This window comes from Gossypium hirsutum, chromosome A08 (genome assembly GCF_007990345.1).
Source record: "Gossypium hirsutum isolate 1008001.06 chromosome A08, Gossypium_hirsutum_v2.1, whole genome shotgun sequence".
In the NCBI taxonomy this organism is placed as follows: domain Eukaryota; kingdom Viridiplantae; phylum Streptophyta; class Magnoliopsida; order Malvales; family Malvaceae; genus Gossypium; species Gossypium hirsutum.
In genome coordinates this window covers 6,368,263-6,390,661 of record NC_053431.1, presented here as the reverse complement: position 1 = coordinate 6,390,661, position 22,399 = coordinate 6,368,263, and the positions used below count along the sequence as shown (strand labels likewise).

General features: G+C 34.2%; 2 protein-coding genes across 5 annotated transcripts; one reads left to right on the top strand and one right to left on the bottom strand.

Moving 5' to 3' along the window:
* Positions 1–1,480: 1,480 nt before the first annotated feature.
* LOC107961055 (myosin-binding protein 3) lies at positions 1,481–6,790 on the bottom strand. Of its 4 annotated transcripts, none has more exons than XM_016897312.2 (4): positions 6,524–6,790; positions 4,458–5,783; positions 2,743–4,365; positions 1,481–1,990 (listed from the first exon to the last, which is right to left on the bottom strand). In XM_016897312.2, exons 2-3 carry the CDS (start codon positions 5,596–5,598, stop codon positions 2,765–2,767), a joined length of 2,742 nt encoding a protein of 913 aa, XP_016752801.1. In that variant the 5' UTR covers positions 5,599–5,783; positions 6,524–6,790; the 3' UTR covers positions 1,481–1,990; positions 2,743–2,764. The 4 variants fall into 4 exon arrangements, with proteins under 4 accessions (XP_016752801.1, XP_016752789.1, XP_016752806.1 ...); XM_016897300.2 differs by having other exon boundaries at positions 6,397–6,780; XM_016897317.2 differs by having other exon boundaries at positions 4,458–5,733; positions 6,397–6,740.
* Positions 6,423–15,173, top strand: LOC107954109 (uncharacterized). Its single transcript, XM_016889586.1, has 6 exons — positions 6,423–6,495; positions 13,096–13,183; positions 13,388–13,550; positions 13,644–14,036; positions 14,079–14,489; positions 14,838–15,173. The coding sequence occupies exons 1-6, from the start codon at positions 6,423–6,425 to the stop codon at positions 15,171–15,173; spliced, it is 1,464 nt and encodes a 487-aa protein (XP_016745075.1).
* The last annotated feature ends 7,226 nt before the right edge of the window (positions 15,174–22,399 follow it).

The window sequence follows — 22,399 nt, the reverse complement described above, 5'->3', positions numbered from 1 at the left end:
AGATTTGCCCTTTTCGAACTCTATCTATAACTCACTATAGGCTCAAGAAACAAAGAGAAGATGTGTACGAAATATACAACAACAAGAAGGAAAATGATTGAATAGAGGAACTCCTGAACATTTGGCAATCTCAGATGTGTCGATATCAATGATGACTCATTATTTCAACGAATCATTTCTTTGGACAGAAGAAAATTATGTTTGTATTACACAGAAGAAAGAAAGTTCATATTCAGTTCTTTTTAAACTATTGCCAAAAGTTATCTCTTATAGAGGAGTTTTATTCCAACTTCATTCTATAAAGATAATAAAAATATAATAATTTACCAAGTATTTGAAGATCAATCTTATTTTGTGCGAGATTTAGTGCAAAGCAAACTATATTAGCGTTACACGGGCTAATGCATTATCTTAATAGTGTCGTGTAAAGCTATTTAATTTATCCCAAAAAATATAATAATTAAAATAATAAAAAAATCTTATAGTAAAATAAAAGATAAAAATAAGAATTTTAAATGAACTAGAACACCTCATTCAACGGTGAGTATTTGGTACATTGATAATGCATTTTTTAATTCCACGAGCATATTTATAAATTGCAGCGTTTTTCATTTCTTTTTAATTTTTTATTATACTTGTCTAACTCATTTTATTTGCAAAATTTTTAAATTTTACTAATAATATATCAAATATTATTTCGTAATTAATAAATTATTATTAAAAATATTATGGTAGATGACTTGATCCAGAAAGTCTCTTTTTTGCTGCTCAAATTTCCTCAAGGGCGCCGTGCTCTAAGCCAAGTTGAATATTTCCGGCGTATTGCATAAAATTAGCTTAAATTTTAGTATCTTCATGACATAAAATAAACAAAATATACTAATATTATTAGAATTAAATTCCAAAATCATGCCAAATTATGTGCTTTAAGTTGGGATTTGTTTGACTCATTTAACCTACATTTTAATGAGCATTTGGTGGTTCTAATTCTTGTGTTTCTTCTACTTGTCTTTAGCTGTTTTGTTTACTTTGAGACTGTATTGACTGAGATTAGCCACCTACTGTGACCAATTCCAAGGACTTCTCTCTTTGAAATCATTGCTCAATGGTTGTAGTTGAAAATTTATTTATAATAATATCGATTCGAATTATGCTCACCTCGGAAATAAATATGTTGAATCTATCTGAGAAAGGATTGTATCAAACTGTGATTCCACATCATCGCTATCCCTTTCCAATAGAAGAATAACAAGTCAGATTTTTTTTCTCCTAATTTTTAGCACTTTTAGTTTATTTGAATTTTTTTTCCAAGAGGAAAAAACTTAAAATCAGAAGTAAAAGTCTCATTTGTCATTCTCCTAAGGTATTGAGATGATGTAAAATCACAATTTCATACTATCTCTTCTCCTTACATCTATGTCTGAAATATATCAAAGGAATAGAATCAAGAATCAAAACAGCACAAGATATCAAGAAGTTGTGAAAATAATAAACTATTTATATTGAGAAGTTCTGAATTTACAATTGAAGTAGGATTGGCTTACTATGAAATGTGAACAAACCTCCAAAAATAAATAAATAAATAAATCAATGGAAGTAAATAAGACCAAAAATTCACCCGCTTTGAAACCTACTCACACTGCTTCAAAAAAACACCACAAATGTAACCCTTGCCGAAGCAATAAAAAAATAATAATTACTTTTACACGTTTACTCCCACCTACCAATATTACTCTTAGTCGGACATGGGAGTAAGCTCTACTTTCTAAATTTTTTTTCATTGTAGGAACAAACCTCATATCCATGCCCGAATATATATCAAATACAAATGTCGGATACGGATACTTTAAAATAAATAAAGAGTGGGGATAACATAGGTGGATAGCATGTAAAACCGATATTGGTTATTCACAATTTCGTGGTAAGCTGACATCCTGCAACTCTTGAATCAAACTTCATGCTGGTCAGTTTACCCTCAATCTGACTTCACCTGAAATATAAATGTCATGTAGTCGATCATGATTATACAACCAAAGGTTTAGGATGTCAAACAAAGAAAAACTGATTAACTAAACAGAGCAAGGCATTAAGTTTACATTACTCGAGTTTAAGTGCGTGTTGGATACAGTCAATATTCCCATATCAACATCTAGATATTCGTCGGACGTGAATGTCAATCATAGGTATTTCAAGAAAAATTAAGAGTCAAAGCAGCATAGCACTAAATTGAAATTGAGTTCGATAACATGATCAATGGTAGAAGTTCATTATGTTACATAAGAACCTCAGAATAAATATGGCATATATTATGAACATCTGATGCACGTTCGAGCATGATGATGCAAAACCCGGGTTTCTTATGGATGGTAAATAGGATGCAGGTACAGTCACTTCCAGTTATCTCTCAAATACCTATCTTCATTGCTTCCTATTTTCTATTCTTAATCCTACAAAACTCACATTTCACATATGTGGCATCATTCATGGTTAATCTAATTATATCTTGCAGATACATGACCATACAGCATTCATTGTTACAAAACCAAAAAGAAATGATCAGCTTGAGATGGTAGCAATTTACTTGAAACAAAACAAACACGAGGCAGTGTTAATCAACGAGAGGCATAAAGCAATTTGCGCAACAGTCAGTCAAGGCATGCAAAAATTTTATACTGAATGTGCAAGATCTCCACCAAGAAGAGACTATTTTCTTCGGAGAGACATTTATAAAAGAATGCTTACCATGTAATGATAAACATAATGCTCATGACGCAGACATGTTCCTCCTCCTTATCCCCAGTTTCCTCAATTCTCGTAACTCATGAAGTATCTCTTGAATAAGAAGTAGACCTTCGTTTCCAATTTGAAGAGATTTTAGAGAATTCTCAAGAAATTTATAGTCAACCACAAGTGCTTCCAGCTTCTCGTTAAGGTCAGAAATTTCATTTTCAACACTGGCCAAACCAGTTTCATTACAATTCTCAGAACCCTTCTGCCCATTGGAAACCATATGACTGTTTCCCTTACTAACCACTTGATCTTCACTTACTGAAGTATTTGACAATTCTTGCGAAGGAGCACTTTCATCAAGGGACTCTTGCTGATGTTGGCCTCCATTTGCTGCTTCATCCAAGCTTTCCCTATCGGAAATGTGTGGCAAAGTACCATGATGAGCAAACTTGCTAACTTTCCTCTCCAAATCTCGCAGACGCTCAGAAATGTACAACTTCTCATCCTCGAATTCTGACCATGCAGATTTGGCTACAGGATTATCACTGTCGGGAAACATTGTTTTCGAGGGAAATCTCAGATCATCTTTTACGGAAAATGTGCTCGTAGTCTCGGTAGAAACATGCCCGTTGCTTAAGTTGATGCTTGCCCCAGTTAAATTCTCTATATGAGTTTCATCTGTGAAGGTTAATCTGTAAAATTCAAGCTCTGCTTCCAGATCTTGTAGTTCTTTCTCCCTTTCTGCCAGAAGATCATTAGCTTTATCCAGGGCATCTCCATCATATTCTGCCTGCTCTTCCATCATCCTTAGGTAATGCAGGCCCTCCATCTGGAGGTTTGACTTCTCTTCTTGCAACCTTGTAATCATAGCCATTGCCTGATTAGCAGCTATTGCGGAGGCATTTCTTTCTTCCTCCAATTCCTTATATAATCCATCCATGCACTTCTGATAATGCTCAACTTGCCGCTTCAGCCTATCGACTGGATCTTCACCTTCAATTTCACTGAAAGTGCTTTCATTCAAAGGTTCAAGGATATCAAATTCACTCCTTTCTGTATAGAGTAGGTTATCAAAACTCTGAACCCCATAAGGATCGGATTCATTAGTTGTCTCAAAGTCATCACTATGACCTTGTAACTCAGGACTTAAATGAATCCCTTCTTCAGAAGAATTCTGAACTGGCAATGACTGATCTTCGTTAACTCCAAAGCTACCAAATTCACTTCTTTCCGCAGAAAATAGATTATCAAAACTCTGAACCCCATAAGGATTGGATTCATCAGTTGTCTCAAAGTCGTCGTCGTCATGTGGGAACTCAGAACCTACATTGTTAAATGATAAATCAATCCCTTCTCCAGAAGAATTCTGAACCGGCAATGATGCATATTTGCTAACTCCCTTATTATATCTCTGCATTGGTTCTTCCGTAACAAACACAGATGCACCTTTTTCTTCACCATAAACTGGTGACGTATTCACAGCATTTAGATCCTCATGCGCAGAATGTACCACAGCAGTATCACCCACAACTTGATCAGTTTCGAAACCAGCTCCAGCTGATGTGCTTATCAACTTCAAGCTTTTGTCGGTCTTGTTGATAGAAATATTTTCATTTTTACTTGCACCAGTAACATCTGCGATTGCAAATTTAAGACATTAAGCCATATAAGATAAGACCAACATTTACATGCATACACATATGTACACAGAAAGGGAGATAACTTACGCTTTCCCGATGATGCTTCAAGAGGAGTTTCCATAACATTAACTGAAGGGGGCTTATCAACTAGAGAAATAAGATCAGAAAGTAACGAAGCACTGTAACTTGGAACTCCCACAAGGCATGATGATGCAGGAATATCATCTAGAGAAATAAGCTCCGGCAAAACTGAAGAATTGGTTTTCTTATCAGCCAGCTGTCCTTTACGGTCACAGACATTATTCTCACTTTGGACATTGGGATAAAAATATCTAAAATCATGGGGCTCACTAGATTCAGGCTGTTTCCTTTTAACCAAATTGTTGTACAGTCTTTTAGATGGAGTTTCCGGAGCAGAGTGAACTAGAGATTCTTTCTTACTCTCATTCATATCAAGAACCATACAATTGCTAACCTCATCATCAGAAAATGGAATCTCAGACTCCGATTCAGAAGTGATCTTCAGCTCAGTGAATCCTGCATGAGGCGATGTATCAATTCCAGTGCTTCCTATATAAGTCAATGCTGGAGCAGAAAACTTATCCTTTGACTTCTTCAGACCATTTCGATGTCTTAAGCGACGTGGCAAATAAAAGTTTGCCCTTGCAACCTCAACGCCACGTGATTTTAGGGGGGGTAATCCTTGGGCATTCGATCTTGGAGTCCATGGTTTATCACAACATAAACAAAACCTAGTGCTTTTAGAAGCAGGGGAAAGATCCCTGTTGAAAAACAAGCTCTGGGAATCACAATTTCCAAAACCTGCAGGTTCAAACCCCAAATTTTCTAAGGAAACCCTCTGTATATCTGAGTTGGATTTGTTTTCCTCAATGTCTGATGAGAGACAATTGTCACACATACCATGACCATCAACCAGCTTGCCATGAATGTTGCAAGAAACCAACGATGAAACCTCTGATCTATGGTTGCTGCAAAATAGATTCCAATAGTATCCGGGTTTTTCATTTCCGAAAACATGATCAAGCCTAGAGCATAAAATGCAAGGCGCTTGCAATCCACAGTAATGTGCAAATCTTGTCAGCAGGTACGAGAAGGCAGCATAAAAAAACAGCAGAACAATCAGAAAACATTCACAAGCAGCAGATTTTAGGGCCGATGTAAAGCCCTTCAAATTCCTTTTAACGTGTGAAGTACTGTTTGTAGCCATTTCCACAACAATAGCTCTAGGATACCACAAGGTTCATAACTGGATGAACATCAAAAAGCCTTAATTGATGCATAAAGTAGTTCTTAACCTTGCAATACAAAGCTGACAATCCCATCCCCAATTCAATGCGGCAAGCTACGATTACGCCATAAAGAAACAATCAATCAAGTCAGCAATAGCCCCACCTTGACAAAAGAAAAAAAACAACAACAAATTCAGTGCTAAGCAAACTTCCTAAGCTATCAAAAATGTATAGAAACAACTAAAATTAGAAACACACAAAAATGCATATGCTCGAACACACGATACAATCGCCAATTCAGTGTTCCTTGCTTTGAGTCATTCAACACAAATAAAGATAAAAAAAACAAAACCCATTCTGAAAATGTAAGAATTTGCAACCATATCAAAAACATATTCCTTTAAAAAAATGTGAATTTCTTAATAACAAAAAATTGAAGAGGACATGGAGACAGTTTAGAATTGAATTAAAATAGTAAACTACAATCAATTCACATGTGCAGCATAATGCTTGGGGGATCATCATCATCAACCTAACCAATTAATATTAATAAAATTCAAAGACCTAAAACCTAACCCATTAATATTAATAAAAACAAAAACCCCAAATGGAATTTAAAACCAGACCCAGTTATGAGATCCATTGAAAACAGCTTTATCATCCAAAACCCGATATTAAGAAGAACATTTAAATACAATTCCAGATATTGTTCATAATGAGAAGCTTCAATCCAATGCCAAAATAAAAAATAAAATAAAATAAAATAAAATAAATACCTTATGGAGAATTGAGATTGGCAATGATGAGGGAGGGAGGGAGGAAAGGAGAGAGGAAGAACAAGGAAGAAAATGAAAGGAAAAAGGAGGAAATGGAAAGTACTTAATTTCCGAGAAAAGGACTGACCGTTGAATTCAACTGCTGTGATTTGTTGGTGCCAAATTAAGGAAATGCTTTAAAAAATTTACATTTTGGTTTTCTCTATCACTATAATAAGCTTCTGCCTAATTAATTCATCATCTTTCAAAAAGAACCCCTTTTAACTCTTTGCTTTCTTTTCCTTTTTAGTAAATCTTAAATCAATGCAAAACCATTTCCATATCCATATCCATATCCATTTCGTTTCTGTTTCTTTTCTTCTTTTTTTTCTTAAATTAAAATCTAATCACATTCATTTATTTCTTAATTTTTTATATTATATTGATATGAGTAAATTTTAAAAATAGTCACTTTTGTTTGCTTTAGATTATATTTTAGTCCCTTATATTTGAAATATTACGTTTTAGTCACTTACGTTATCGTTTTGTTATGAAGTAGTTACTCTATCATTAAGCTCCATTACTTTCCTAAAAACTTATTCTCATCCCAACAACTAGATATCTAAATTAGCATTTAAAATTTATTTAGACTATCACATAGGGCTGCCGTCAGAGAGATAACGGAGTTTAACAGTAAAGTGATCACTTCATAACAAAATAATAATGTAAATGACTAAAACATAACATTTCAAACATAAGTAATTAAAATGTAATCTAAAGTAAACAAAAGTAACTATTTTTGTAGTTTACGCTATTGATATTTATATATATTTGTTATTCAATTTGAATTTAAATGGAATGAAATCAAATTCATCCCAACCCAATAATTCATTTGCAATTACAAATAATATATTTAAATAAAATATAAAATAAGTTGAAATTTGGAGTTGCAATCTTAAAAGTTTCTAAATTTTCAATTTTGTCATTAAATTAAAGTTTTATTGAGAAAACAAAAGAAGAGAAATTCATTAATTCATTCCATGTGATCATACAATTCGAAAAAACAACAACAAACACTTATTGTATATGGTAAAAGATAAACCTTGTCAACACAACAAAATTTCAGTTTCAGTGTCAATAGAATATTATGACACGATAACAATTGGTTCTATAACAACTCAAATACGACATATTTAGAGTGATTGTAAGTACTTGATACGATAATAAAATAATAATTTTTTAATGTTAAATTAAACTTGCTAAGAAATCAATGAGGATGGCTATTAATTTTTTAAAAATATATATTTTATTTAAATCTAATTCTAACATTATAATGTATTAAAATATAAATATTATTAATATTTTAATGCTTTTAAATGATAAAATAAACTGTCTTAGGTCAGAGGAGCAAAATAAATATTTGGAGAAAACTAGACCTAAAAATATTAAACACTATTAGAAATAGACCACACAGCACGAACATTGTGTGAGTTATTAAATACAAATATCTAAAAGATAATATAATACAAAATATTAATACATTAATACATTAATGTATAAATATAAATATATATATATGGAATACCTAAAATACAATTATGATATGATAAAATGGGTAGTTATTAATTAGTTAATACCGTGAAAAATTTTAACTTCGTAAGTAAGGTTAGAGATATTTTTATATGTTCTTAAATTGTATTTAAAAAATTTTAAAAAAAATAAATAAGACATGTGACATAATCTCAATCCGCTCTACTACTTGTATACTGAATAATTATTATGATAAAATATGCAAAAGTATACCAAAACTTATAAAATGAATTAATTTAAATGTGATTATGAATAAGATAACTAAAGAATTATTAACGTAGTAAAATTATTTTTTTAATATTAAACTCATTATAAATTTTAATTATATTTGTTCTTTTTTATAAAATATCTAGAACAATTCATAACTCTTCCAAATTTTTAAATAGAAGGATAATATGTTACGACGTACTCGAATCAAAATTTTTTTATAATAACAATAATACTTCGATTAAATTACCTCGTAATGGAGATATATCATTGGCGTAATAAAATTTAGCTAACAACCCAAAATAAAATTGCCACTCACTGAAATGCGTCACAATTTATGGGTGTATTTGGCACACCTGCATTGAGGTGCGGAAAATTACTCTTCTAGCCCATCCATCATTATTATTTTAATTATTTGTTTATTTTTTAATACAAAAATGAATTTAATAATTATTTTATATCATATAATTGTAATATAATAATACTTTTAATAATATTTAATTATGATTTAACATAAATATAATTTACATATTATAATTTATTATCTTTAATGATTATTTTCTATTTTAATCTCATTAAATCTAAACATATATCCTATTACCAATATAATCTCCAATAAGTAAAGCATTAAATTTAAGCATTTTAATCCTTTAGTTAAATAAAAATTTTAAACTTTAGTCCCTCTAAAAAATAAATAATTTAATTTAAGTATTTTTAACATAATATTTTTAATTTTGGCTTTCAAAATTTTATAATTTTATTTCAACCCCTAAACAAAATTTTTAATTCTATTCTTATTATTCTCATCACTACAATAATTAATCTCATCACCACTACTTTTTTTAATCTCACCGTTCATCCAAATGAAGCTTAAATGTAAGATACTATAAAAACAATATAACCTAACAAAATATCAAAATACAACAACTCAACAAAGCATGAAAGTACACGATCAACTATTGTCATATAAAAATTTAATGGTTATAACGATATGAAATATCTAAGGTTAAAAATTACTCTTAGTCTTCGTACTTTAATAAAATTTGAGATTTAGTCCCTATACTCTAAAAGTTAAACGATTAAATCCTTTTACTTTTTTAATTTAAAAATTTTAATCCAATCATTATCGTCAATGATAGTTTCTATCATAATTTATCAACTCAATATGTTTATTTTTTGTCAATTATATGTCACGCCGTATAAGAATAACCTAATCAAAATTCTAAATTAACGAATTTTAATAAAAAAAATATTTATAATTTTAATTATTGAACTGAAATATTTGAATCACCAAAAAATATGTTTGAATTTGTCAAAAATCCCGGGACTAACAACATATTTTAATCAATATCAAATGATATTGTATTAGAATTGGGTTGTGCAATCTATATCTTTTAATAGTTCACATTCTTTTTCTTTTTATTGATTACTACTATTATTTTTATTATATCGTTTTAATATAAATATAATATTAATTATCATTTAATAAATATAATTTTAATAGCTTTTAATTATTATTAATTTTATAATATATTATTATTTAATATAGACATGATTTAATAGTTTTTATTATGTATACACTTTGTACACACCAATTTTACCAAGGCCCATTTTAAACCTAATTGTCCAAGCCCAACTAAACCTAAAGCCTTGACACAAAAATCTGAATTTTCAAACCCTAAGTGCACCGCACCTAAGGCCTTCAGCCAACCACTTTCTATCCCATCGCCCATACCACCTGCCCATTGCCTCCACCGTCGTTCACCTGCAAAAATCAAAAGGAGAAAAGACAGTATAAAGAAATAATAATAAAACTTGTAAAAAGATGGCTATAAAAAGCCATTCAAAAATCATGTAAGGGATTGGATTTTTTTTTTGAGGAAGCAATACAAGCAATAGATTTCATTTTTAGCACAGAGTAGTCTCAAAACAAAAAAAAAAAAATACAGCAAGCATTGAAGAAAAAACAGATTCAAACAGCTAAGGTCCCATCTCTTTTCCCTTTTTATTTTCAATCTTCGACAACACATACATATATTTTTCCCTATTTAAAAAAAAACAGTATATATATATTTATATATAAATATAGTAAAAAAATTAAAAAAAAATTACCTTTTTTATTTGCACGGTGGCCGGCGACGGCGGCTAGCGGCGACCCTGCGGCGGTCCGGCAACCTGAGACCTGGCCTGGCCCCAGATGCTTTGAGAGAGGGGAAGGGAACTTTTTTGTTTTTTTTTTAAGAGGGGTGAAAATGAAGATTTTTTGAAATTTTTTTGGCTTTTATAGCCTAGTGAAACGACACCGTTTCACTCACCTCCCCCCGCATCCAAAATGACGTCGTTTTGGGGGAGGAACCCGAAAACTCGACCCGTCTGTGCCTAGGATCCCCGTGTTCTTGGACTGAGGGTCCATTTGCACCCTCAGTCCTTCCGCTTTTGAGGCTGTTTTCAATCGGGTCATTTTACCCTTTTTTATTCTCGTAGATTTGGCATTCCAATTTTATTTCAATTTTAATTTAGTCCATAGCTAGCCAAGCGAAACACTGTGTATGAGGGCCGGAGTTAATTTCCATGTCAGCCCCCAGTCATAATCGCGCATTTCAATTCGGTCCCTCCCCCCTTTTTTTTCATTCCCGATTTGTCCCAAAACTTCATTTTTAGATTCAATTTTGTCCTTTTCGTTACTCTTGATTTTTCATTATCAGTTAAATATATTATTAATATTAGTATTATATTTGTATTTATATTTATTTTATTCAAATACTATTATTATTTCTACTATTGTCATTATTATTATTATTGAATTATTTCATTATTATTATTATTATTATTATTATTATCTTAGCATTAAACCCATAAATTTCATATCGTTATCATTATATTATATATATATTATGTATATATTATTATTTACATCATTATTATTATTACAATTTTTATTTTCTTTATTTTATTACTATTAACATTAGTACTATTTTTATTACTATTACTTTATTACTATTACTACTAATATCACTATTATCATTTTTTTTATTACTATTATTATTTTATTTTTATTTTTTTACTATCTAATATACTATTATACCTTTTTATTATTATTACTATTATTATTATATTTTCTTTTTATTACTATTACTATATTATTTTTATTTTTACTACTATTATTATTATCAATATTATCATTATTATTATCGTTTTCGTTATCATTGTATTTTTTTTATTTTGTCATGTTTTATATATGTATATATATTTTTTATACTTATGTATTTGCTTATTTCATTTTCTTTATGCATTTGTTTTATATTTTTTTATTACTAGCCTTGCTTTTATTTCATATTTTTATAATTGCTTATATTATTGTTATTGATATTGTCGCACCTATTATCATGCTATTATACGTATTAGTATCATAATTTGCTTTTATATTTCACTATAAATCACGTCGTATTTTTTCTCGATACATTAAAATAATTCTTTCATAAAAGCAATATTCCATATTTAGAAATTCGAGAAAATCGTGCCCTGACTTACTGGGTTTCGATTTTTCTCGTTTAATCTAAATAATGGAATATTCTTTTAAAATTGTAATACGAATTTTAAATAAAATGCTTACTCTCGGAAATACGAGGTGTTGTGTCCTAACTTACTGGATATGACATCTTGTTACCTCGAGATAAGAATTTTTGCAAATAAAGGCAATATTCGGTATTTGGAAATTCGAGAAAACGTGCCCTAACTTACTGAGTTTCGATTTTTCTCGTTTACTCTAAATAATCAAATACCCTTTTAATAGGTTAAAATACACAAATTTTAAATAAAAGACAAGCTCGTTCTCGAAAATTCAAGATGTTGTGTCCTAACTTACTGGATGTGACATTTTATTATTTCGAGACGAGAAGGTCTTTAACATTCAAGTGTTTCTACAAAAAGAGGGATCGTATTTTAAAGTCTTTCAAGTTTTCAAAGTTTCGACACTAAGACACTAATTAATCAACTAGGTACAAATTTTTGGGCATCACGAGGGTGCTAATCCTTCCTCGTACGTAATTGACTCCCGAACTCATTTTCTGATTCTCGTAGACCAAAAATTATCGTTTTAGTAAATCTTAACTTTTATTAAAATGATTAATTTAAGGTGACCCAATCACACCTCATCAAAAAGGATTAGTGGCGACTCCCCTTTTTTTCGTTTTCGTTTCCAAAATCCAAGTCGATTCTTGTTTTTTCAAAAAAATAGTTTCGACAGCTTGGCGACTCCACTGGGGAGTTAAGTCCAAATAAGAGAGTCAAGCCACAAGTTGATTAACTTTTGTCTTTTTGTCAAAAACTGAAAATTTGGTTTTGATATACGATCCATTCATTGCATTTCACCCGTTTTTCTTACGGTTTTCATCGTTTTATTTCTGTTTTCTTTATTGCTTCAAGTTTTTTTATGCATATATCCTCGCGCATTGCATTGCATGACCGTTGTGGTCACATCCTTTAAGTGGGTGTGAGACACTATTCCTTCGTGAGATTTTCACCTTCGTGCAGGATAGCGGATCGCTTTCGGGATACATCCGTACTTATGTCTTTGTGAGATTTTCATCTCCGTGCAGCCGTAGGAAAATGTATTCCCCTGAACTGAACTCAGTTTGTATAAGCCTATAATAGGTGAAGATTGAGGAATCTGCTGGTTCGGGTACCTTTACTTTAGAACCGAGCCACATATAGTGAGCCGTAGGAACCCACCTTAGGTAGAGCTACACCAAACCCTAGTGGTTACCTGAACAAGTGCTATATTTGTTATTCCTTGTTTGCTTTAAACTGTGTATGAAATACTGACTTGTTTTGTTTTACTTTGATTGTATTCGCATGGTATTTTCATCACAAAAGGTGTTGATTCACATTTGGTTGCTAAGTAGATAACTTATCATGGAAAAGGGGTTTTTAATAAAGTAGAGGACAATGCGGCTGTCCGGAAACGGGCTGAGACAACACAGCAAGAGAGAGGTGATAGTCTTGCCGAGGGGTACGTGTCAGAGTTGTGGGATTTTACTTGGATCAGTGTAATTCAGAGTAATCTCCAAGAGATGAAAAAAATTTGAGGTCAGTGGGATGACGAAATCAAATAGCTATTCTATTGTCATTATGGCGATTTACCTTATCTGCTCGATGTCAAGGTAGATGAACACCTGTTTTGAGCCCTCGCCCAATATTGGAATTCTGCTTACAGTTGCTTCACTTTCGGGAAGGTAGATTTGGCACCTACTATAGAAGAGTACACGGCCTTGCTCCATTGCCCAAAGATTCAGGTTGACAGAATTTATTCCAGAGCTGCCAACGTCCCAGCATTCTTAAAAAGGCTGATGAACATCACAGGGATGAGCGAACAGTGGGTTACAACCCGGATCAAACAAAAAGGAGATTGTAAGTGCATTCCTTGGAGGAACCTGAGGGATCTAATCTTAGCGCATCCCGATGTGAAGTAGAAGGTAGATGTGTTCGCTTTGAGCATTTATGGACTGGTTATCTTCTCCAAAGCTTTGGGACATGTAGACGAGGCGGTTTCTGATCTTTTTGACAGGCTTAATAAATGGGCCATATTTGTACCCACGATTTTGGCTGAAACTTTCAGATCATTGAATGCTTGTCGAAGAGCGGGTGAAGGGAGATTTATTGGGTGTGCACAACTCTTGCTATCTTGGTTCCAAAGCCATTTTTGGAAAGTGAAAAGGGTCTCGTATCGTATCTTCTCTGAAAACTACTCTCCACTGAAAGAGTTAGTGGCTATGCCGAGACGAGATAACATTACAGAAGAAAATTGGATGACAGTTCTTCAAAATTTACAAGAGGAAGACGTTGAATGGAGAGCCCCATGGATGGTTCCTGACGAAATATTATATCGATGTGGAGATTTCGATTAGGTTCCCTTGTTAGGAATATGGGGAGCTGTCGGGTACGTTCCTTTGCTTGCATTAAGACAGTACAGATCCAGACAGTTTACTCCACCAACACATAGGTTAGCTCAATGTGAGTTCATATACATGGGGAATAACTACAAAAATAAAGTTTGCGAGATATCAAATGCCTGGAACCAGACTCGTAGAATGAAAAGGTTTGCAGCCAATCCTATGACTACCCTTGAGTATGACTGGTGGCGGGACCAGAGGATCAACGAAAACATTCCTATGTCAGATCAAGAAAACACCCGATCAATAGAAGAACATTTGACAGTGATCCCTTTTGAGTTAGAAATTATCAGGCAAGATTTTGAGAGAAAGAGTCTGGAACTAGAAAAAAGGATAGAGCAATTGGAGGAAGAAAAAATGCAGCTGGTTAGATGTCGATGTCTAGAAACTAGCAGTTGAAAGACTTAAAAAAGGAAAAAACAAGGCTGAAGAGGATTTGAACAGTTTGAAAACAGACTACAAGAAGCTGCGAAGGTCAATGAGAATCGTTAGGTTAGGAAAAACATCTGAACAGTAGTGACGGGAAGTTAAAGAAGAGAAAATAAAGCCAACCAATGGGAAGAAAAATTTTGGGATGCTCAAGCTCGAGAAAGTGCTCTGAAAATAAGTTTGGTAGAAAGCCAAAACGAGAATGAGGGATTAAAGATTCAGGTGTCAGAGTTAGAGAGGTCCTTGTATCAGTATTGTACGCATAACTCTGTAATCGAGTTGAAGGCTAGTCAGAGCAGAATTGAAGAATTAAAAGAGAAGATAGAAGAACTTAAAGTAGTGCTGCAAAATCGTGAACTTCAGATTGAACTCCTTGAGGTAAATAACGAGCGATGGAAAGAACAACTTCATCAATCTCAAGACCAGGTCAGGAACAGGGATTACGTCATGGGTGAAGCTTTGACTCAAGTGCGAGAAGTGGCTGATCACTTACAAACATTAGAAGTACAGGTCGATGTGCTGAGTTTAAAATACGAGTCAGAATCGGACCAAGGCCGAGAGCTAGCTTGGCTTCTTAGGCAGGTCAAGGCCTTAAGTATCAAGGCCAAACCTTATATGTAATCTGTTTTATATAAAGAAACTTGTTTTTTAGAAAAGTTACTCCAATAAAATTGAATTAGAATCAACACCTTTTTTGCATTCATGCATCAACATTGCATCATACGCACTAAAACTCACAAAAAAACCTTAAAAATCATGGCAGTTACCCTGGAACATCGTTACAGTACAAGAGGAAAAACAAAAGCAATTGACCAAAGGTTAGAGAGATTGGGACAAATACAAAAAGAGATGCAGGATCAACTATAAACACGTATGCAAGAACAGCTGGCCAAAATCCAGCAAGACGTGAGGGACCAGATGCTGGAGTCCCAAAAAAGTATGATGGATCAATTAACGGGACTATTGGCTGGTGGATTAGAAAAAGGGAAACACCCCATGATCAATGCGGGAGATGATAATGAAGATCTTATCTACCCTCCGGGTTTTTCCCCAACGAACGTTCAGACACAACCTGATATGTACCCAAGAAGGCCATTGGTCACAATTAGGCCCCAGCCATTTCAGGCTGGTGTTTCGGTGCCGATAAACTATGAGGCTGGCTCAGGCTCCAGTTCGGGGGATAACCCGACTAACCCTGTTGTCCCCAATCTTGATGAAGTGATAGAAACAGAAAAGACAAAGCTAGAGCTCCCGAAAGAACTCGAAAAACGGTGTAGATGGTTAGAAGAAAAATTTAAAGAAATGGAAAACGCCGACTATCGTGGTGGAATTGATGCTAATGAATTAAGTTTGGTTCTGCATTTGGTATTCCCCCCAAGTTCAAAACTTCAGAATTTGAGAAGTACAATGGGACTAGCTGTCTCGAAGCTCACATCACTATGTTCTGCAGACGAATGGCAGGCCATGTCAATAATGACCAACTATTGATTCACTGCTTTCAAGAAAGCCTGGTTGGGGCAGCTTCTAAATGGTACAACTAACTGAGTCGTACCCAGATCAATTCGTGGAAGAATCTAGCACAAGCTTTCATGAAGCAGTACGGTCATGTGGCGGATATAGCCCCTAAGAGAATCACTTTACAGAACATAGAGAAAAAGCATAATAAAAGCTTTAGACAATATGCCCAACGATGGAGAGAAGTGGCCACACAAGTTTAACCACCTCTGCTAGAAAAAGAAACCACCATGCTCTTCATTAATGCACTGAAAACACCTTTCATTAATCACATGCTGGGTAGCGCAACCAAGAGTTTTTTAGACATAGTGATGTCTGGAGAAATGATAGAAAATGCGATAAGGTACGGGAAAATAGAAGCTGGAGAAAATACAAAAAAGTCAGCACCGAGAAAGAAAGAGCACGAGGTAAATAATGTGAGCACATATTTGAAATCGATCACCGTAAGCCAACCAAGGTCGACAACCACTGGTCAGCAGGACCCACCATGACAAGAGCCCAACACAAAGTAAAATAGGGAGAAACTCTAATTTACACCCATCCCAATAACGTATAAGGAGTTATATCAAAGTTTATTTGATGCACATGTTGTGTCCCCCTTCTATCTAAAGCCAATGCAACCCTCATACCCTAAATGGTATGACGCAAATGCCCAATGCGAATACCATGCGGGAGCCACAGGACACTTGACAGAAAACTGCACCACTTTTAAGAAATTGGTTGAAAGACTCATCAACATGGGCATCGTGAAATTTGATAATACATCTAGTGCAGAGAATCCATTACCTAACCATGGGGATAATGGGATAAATGCGATAATCGAGAGTTCGGGGAAAGAAATTAAGATGAATATCGCAGAAGTGAATACCCCACTGAAAGAAGTATGGAAGAAAATAGTGTAAAGAGGGTTCATAACACAGAATTCAAGGGTCAGACCCCGAGAAGCAAAGAATTATTGCGAGTTCCATAATCAAGAGGATCATGAGATTCAGATATGCAATGAATTTAGGGCTTTAGTACAAGGATTAATGGATAATAATGAGTTAGAATTCTTCGAGTATGTCGGGAGCCTAGAAGGAACAGATGTGTGTGCTTCAGAAGAGGGGTCAACGAAGAATATTTACAAAGTCAACCACCCAGTGGTTATCATATCACATCCGAGAATTAATGAAGCTGGGACACAAGTTGCACCAAAGGTCGTAATCAAGAAGCCCGTTGTTTTCTCTTGTAAAGATAGCAAAAGGGTATCGTGGAACTATAACTGCAATGTAACGATCCCGAGAGAGGAGATCCCGATTAATGCATCAGAGGAAGGTCAAGACGAGGGTTTTTATACGTACAGCGGGGGGGTTATGATACCCCAAATACAAAAGTCAGGCATGTTAAAGGAAAATTATTGGCGATTGAGTAAAAGAAAGAGAAGCCAGCGGGACTTGAACCGACTGTTAATGAATCAGTGACGAAAAAAGAAGCAAAAGAATTCTTAAAATTTTTAAAGCACAGCGAATATAGTGTCATTGCCTATACAAAAGGATTTCAGAGGAAAATGAATGCCGAATTGGGAAGGACCTTATGTGGTAAAGAAGGCATTTTTTTGAGGAGTGTTGATATTGACCGAAATGGATAGTAAAATTTTACCTAATCCTGTGAATTCAGATTCGGTTAAGAAATACTTCTCCTAAAAAAAAGGGAAAAGGGGAGGCCAAAGTGAAAACTCGCAAAGGGCACATTGAGCCCAAAGGGATTTTGAATTGAAAACCCGTAAAGGGCGATTCAAATTTTGATCGAAGATGGGGCATGCGATACTCTTGTGATGCTTGAATTAACAATGAAGAAGTATGCTACATCTTGAGGCATCTACAAGGGTACTCTAGATCCCCTAAACACATATTGGGCTTAAAAAGGGAGTCCTCAAAAAGTTCGTACAGAGAAGCTCACGCTGCGATATCTGGGGCACTTATTTTCTTTTTATTCATTTCGTATTCCAGCAATGTTTGTTGTCTGTGATTAATCTATTCCCTTCAAATTTTGTTTCTAACAAATTTCAGTTCTGTCATTGTTATGATCTTTTTCAAGCATTTTGTATCGAAATGATGATTAATGGACTAATGACGCTTTCACAAAAGGAGTTCTGCATATTACTCTGAAAGTTTCTAAATAGTACAGGAACCTGAAACAGGGCTATTATTTAGAACTAATCAAACCTAAGGATTGGAGATATTTGAGAAAGAAGAGTTTAAATTGGGACTACCTCTTCAGGTTTTCTGTCTAAGATCTGAGCTGAACAAGACGACAGGTTACTGTTTCAGTGATAGAACCTTGATGAACAAAAAACAATGGTAACCCAAACATTAAAAAGGGATCATTCTCATAACATGTTGCACTCACGCATTTATAGATCATTCATAACACATCTAGTTAAGTGCATTCGATTCATTTCGATCATAGTATCCTAATTATTTGGCAGAAGCATAGATACATGAAACCGACTCTACAGGTCATGTCCCTAGATCGGTGAATTCGTAAGCCTTAACCCCCTAAGCAGTAGGGTAACAGACTGAAAATTACAGATCTTGTCTCCCTAAGCAGTAGTGGAACAGATCGAAGACGAAGGGCCTTAACCCCCTAAGCAGTAGGGTAACAGGCTGAAAATTACATATCTTGTCTCCCTAAGCAGTAGTGGAGCAGATCGAAGACGAAGGGCCTTAACCCCTTAAGTAGTAGGGTAACAGGCTGAAAATTACAGATCTTGTCTCCCTAAGCAGTAGTGGAGAAGATCGAAGACGATGGGCTTTAACCCTCTAAGCAGTAGGGTAACAGGCTGAAAATTACAGATCTCGTCTCCCTAAGCAGTAGTGGAGCAGATCAAAGACGATGAGCCTTAACCCCCTAAGTAGTAGGGTAACAAGCTGAAAATTTCAGATCTTACCTCTCTAAGTAATAGTGGAGTAGATCAAATACGGTAAGCCTTAACCCCCTAAGCGATAGGGTAACAGGCTGGGAATTACAAATCTCTTCTCCCTGAAATGGCGTTGGAGCGGCTTGAAGCCACAGCAGATCTCTTTGAAGTTTCAGCGGATTTCTTCTCCCTGAAATGGCGTTGGAGCGGCTAGAAGCCACAGTAGATCTTCTTGAAGTTTCAGCGGATCTCTTCTCCCTAAAATAGCGTTGGAGCGGCTTGAAGCCACAGCAGATCTCCTTGAAGTTTCAGCGGATCTCTTCTCCCTAAAATGGCGTTGGAGCGGCTTTGAGCCACAGCAGATCTCCTTGAAGTTTCAGCGAATCTCTTCTCCCTGAAATGGCGTTGGAGCGACTAGAAGCTACAGCAGATCTCCTTGAAGTTTCAGTAGATCTCTTCTCCCTGAAATGGCGTTGGAGCGGCTAGAAGCCACAGCAGATCTCCTTGAAGTTTTAGCGGACCTCTTCTCCTTAAAATGGCGTTGGAACGGCTTGAAGCCACAGCAGATCTCCTTGAAGTTTCAGTTGATCACTTCTCCCTGAAATGGAGTTGGAGTGGCTTTAAGCCACAACAGATCTCCTTGAAGTTTCAGCAGATCTTTTCTCCCTGAAATGGCATTGGAGAGGCTTGAAGCCACAGTAGATCTCCTTAAAGTTTCAACGGATCTCTTCTCCCTGAAATGGCGTTGGAGTGGCTAGAAGCCACAGTAGATCTCCTTGAAGTTTCAGCGTTCTCCCTGAAATGGCGTTGGAGCGGCTAGAAGCCACAGCAGATCTTCTTGAAGTTTCAGTGGATCTCTTCTCCCTGAAATGGCATTGAGCAGTTAGAAGCCACAGCAGATCTCCTTGAAGTTTGAGCGAGTAAATTGAAGTCACAAGTCTTATCTCCCTGAAGTTGTAGTAGAGCAGACTGAAGATAGCAAATCTTATTTCTCTGAAGTTGCAATGGAACAGATTGAACCTATAAATCACAGATCTTATCTCTTTGAAGTTGCAGTAGAGTAGATCAAAACAAGTTTTATCTCTCTAAAGTTGTAGTGGAGTAGATTGAAGTTGAAGATCTTATCTCCTTAAAAGTACAAAGGACTGGAATGAGGCAAGCTGAAGAAGAGGAGCACCAAATAAGTCAAGGCTCGGCAAGACCGGGCAAAATTAGTCTTTCTTAAAAGTCTTTGCTCTGTTCTCGTTACACGACAACGAGCAAATAGGGGCAGCTATACACACTAATTTTGCCTAGGCCCATTTCAAACCTAACTACCCAAGCCCAACTAAACCTAAAGCCCTGACACAAAAATCTAAATTTTCAAACCTTAGGTGCGCCGCACCTAGGGCCTTCGGCCAACCACTCTATCGCCCATACCACCTGTCTACTGCCTCCACCGTCGTTCATCTGCAAAAATCAAAAGGAGAAAAGACAGTATAAAGAAATAATAATAAAACTTGTAAAAATATGGCTATAAAAAGCCATTCAAAAATCATGTAAGGGGTTGGATTTTTTTTTTGAGGAAGCAATACAAGCAATAGATTTCATTTTTAGCAAAGAGTAGTCTTAAAACAAAAAAAAATATAGCAAGCATTGAAGAAAAAACAGATTCAAACGGCTAAGGTCCCATATCTTTTTCCTTTTTATTTTCAGTCTTCGACTACACATACATATATTTTTCCCTTTTTAAAAAAAAAATAGTATATATATTTATATATAAATATAGTAAAAAAAATTAAAAAAAATTTACCTTTTCTATTTTCCGGCCACCGTGGCGACGGCGGCTGGCGACGACCCTGCGGCGGTCCGGCAACCTGGGACCTGGCCTAGCCCCAAATGCTTTGAGAGAGGGGAGGAGAACTTTTTTGTTTTTTCTTTAAGAAGGGTGAAAATGAAGATTTTTTGAAATTTTTTTGGCTTTTATAGCCTAGTGAAACGGCACCGTTTCACTCACCTCCCCCGCGTCCAAAATGACGTCGTTTTGGGGGAGGAACCCGAAGACCCGACCCGTCTGTGCCTAGGATCCCCGTGTTCTTGGACTGAGGGTCCATTTGCACCCTCAGTCATTCCGCTTTTGAGGCTGTTTTCAATCGGGTCATTTTACCCTTTTTTATTCTCGTAGATTTGGCATTCCAATTTTATTTCAATTTTAATTTAGTCCATAGCTAGCCAAGCGAAACACTGTGTATGAGGGCCGGAGTTAATTTCCATGTCAGCCCCCAGTCATAATCGCGCATTTCAATTCGGTCCCTCCCCCCTTTTTTTTCATTCCCGATTTGTCCCAAAACTTCATTTTTAGATTCAATTTTGTCCTTTTCGTTACTCTTGATTTTTCATTATCAGTTAAATATATTATTAATATTAGTATTGTACTTTTATTTATATTTATTTTATTCAAATACTATTATTATTTCTACTATTGTCATTATTACTATTATTGAATTATTTCATTATTATTATTATTATTATTATTATCATTATCTTAGCATTAAACCCATAAACTTCATATCGTTATCATTATATTATATATATATATTATGTATATATTATTATTTACATCATTATTATTATTACAATTTTTTTTTCTTTATTTTATTACTATTAACATTAGTACTATTTTTATTACTATTACTTTATTACTATTACTACTAATATCACTATTATCATTTTTTTATTACTATTATTATTATTATATTTTTAGTTTTTTACTATCTAATATACTATTATACCTTTTTATTATTACTATTATTATTATATTTTCTTTTTATTACTATTACTATATTATTTTTATTTTTACTACTATTATTATTATCAATATTATCATTATTATTATCGTTTTCGTTATCATTGTATTTTTTTTATTTTGTCATGTTTTATATATGTATATATATATTTTTATACATATGTATTTGCTTATTTCATTTTCTTTATGCATTTGTTTTATATTTTTTTATTACTAGCCTTGCTTTTATTTCATATTTTTATAATTGCTTATATTATTGTTATTGATATTGTCGCACCTAATATCATACTATTATACGTATTAGTATCATAATTTACTTTTATATTTCACTATAAATCACGTCGTATTTTTTCTCGATACATTAAAATAATTCTTTCATAAAAGCAATATTACATATTTAGAAATTCGAGAAAATCGTGCCCTAACTTACTGAGTTTCGATTTTTCTCGTTTAATCTAAACAATGGAATATTCTTTTAAAATTGTAATACGAATTTTAAATAAAATGCTTACTCTTGGAAATACGAGGTGTTGTGTCCTAACTTACTGGATATGACATCTTGTTACCTCGAGATAAGAATTTTTGCAAATAAAGGCAATATTCGGTATTTGGAAATTCGAGAAAACGTGCCCTAACTTACTGGGTTTC

Coding starts and splice junctions, on each gene's coding strand:
- LOC107954109 (XM_016889586.1), top strand. CDS start 6,423: ATGAGGGAGGGAGGGAGGAAAGGAGAGAGGAAGAACAAGGAAGAAAAT. Junction 6,496..13,095: donor GAAAAAGGAGGAAATGGAAA/GTACTTAATTTC, acceptor ATCATGGAAAAG/GGGTTTTTAATAAAGTAGAG. Junction 13,551..13,643: donor CAGGGATGAGCGAACAGTGG/GTTACAACCCGG, acceptor GATGTGAAGTAG/AAGGTAGATGTGTTCGCTTT.
- LOC107961055 (XM_016897312.2), bottom strand. CDS start 5,598: ATGGCTACAAACAGTACTTCACACGTTAAAAGGAATTTGAAGGGCTTT. Junction 4,366..4,457: donor TGAAGCATCATCGGGAAAGC/GTAAGTTATCTC, acceptor TTGCAATCGCAG/ATGTTACTGGTGCAAGTAAA.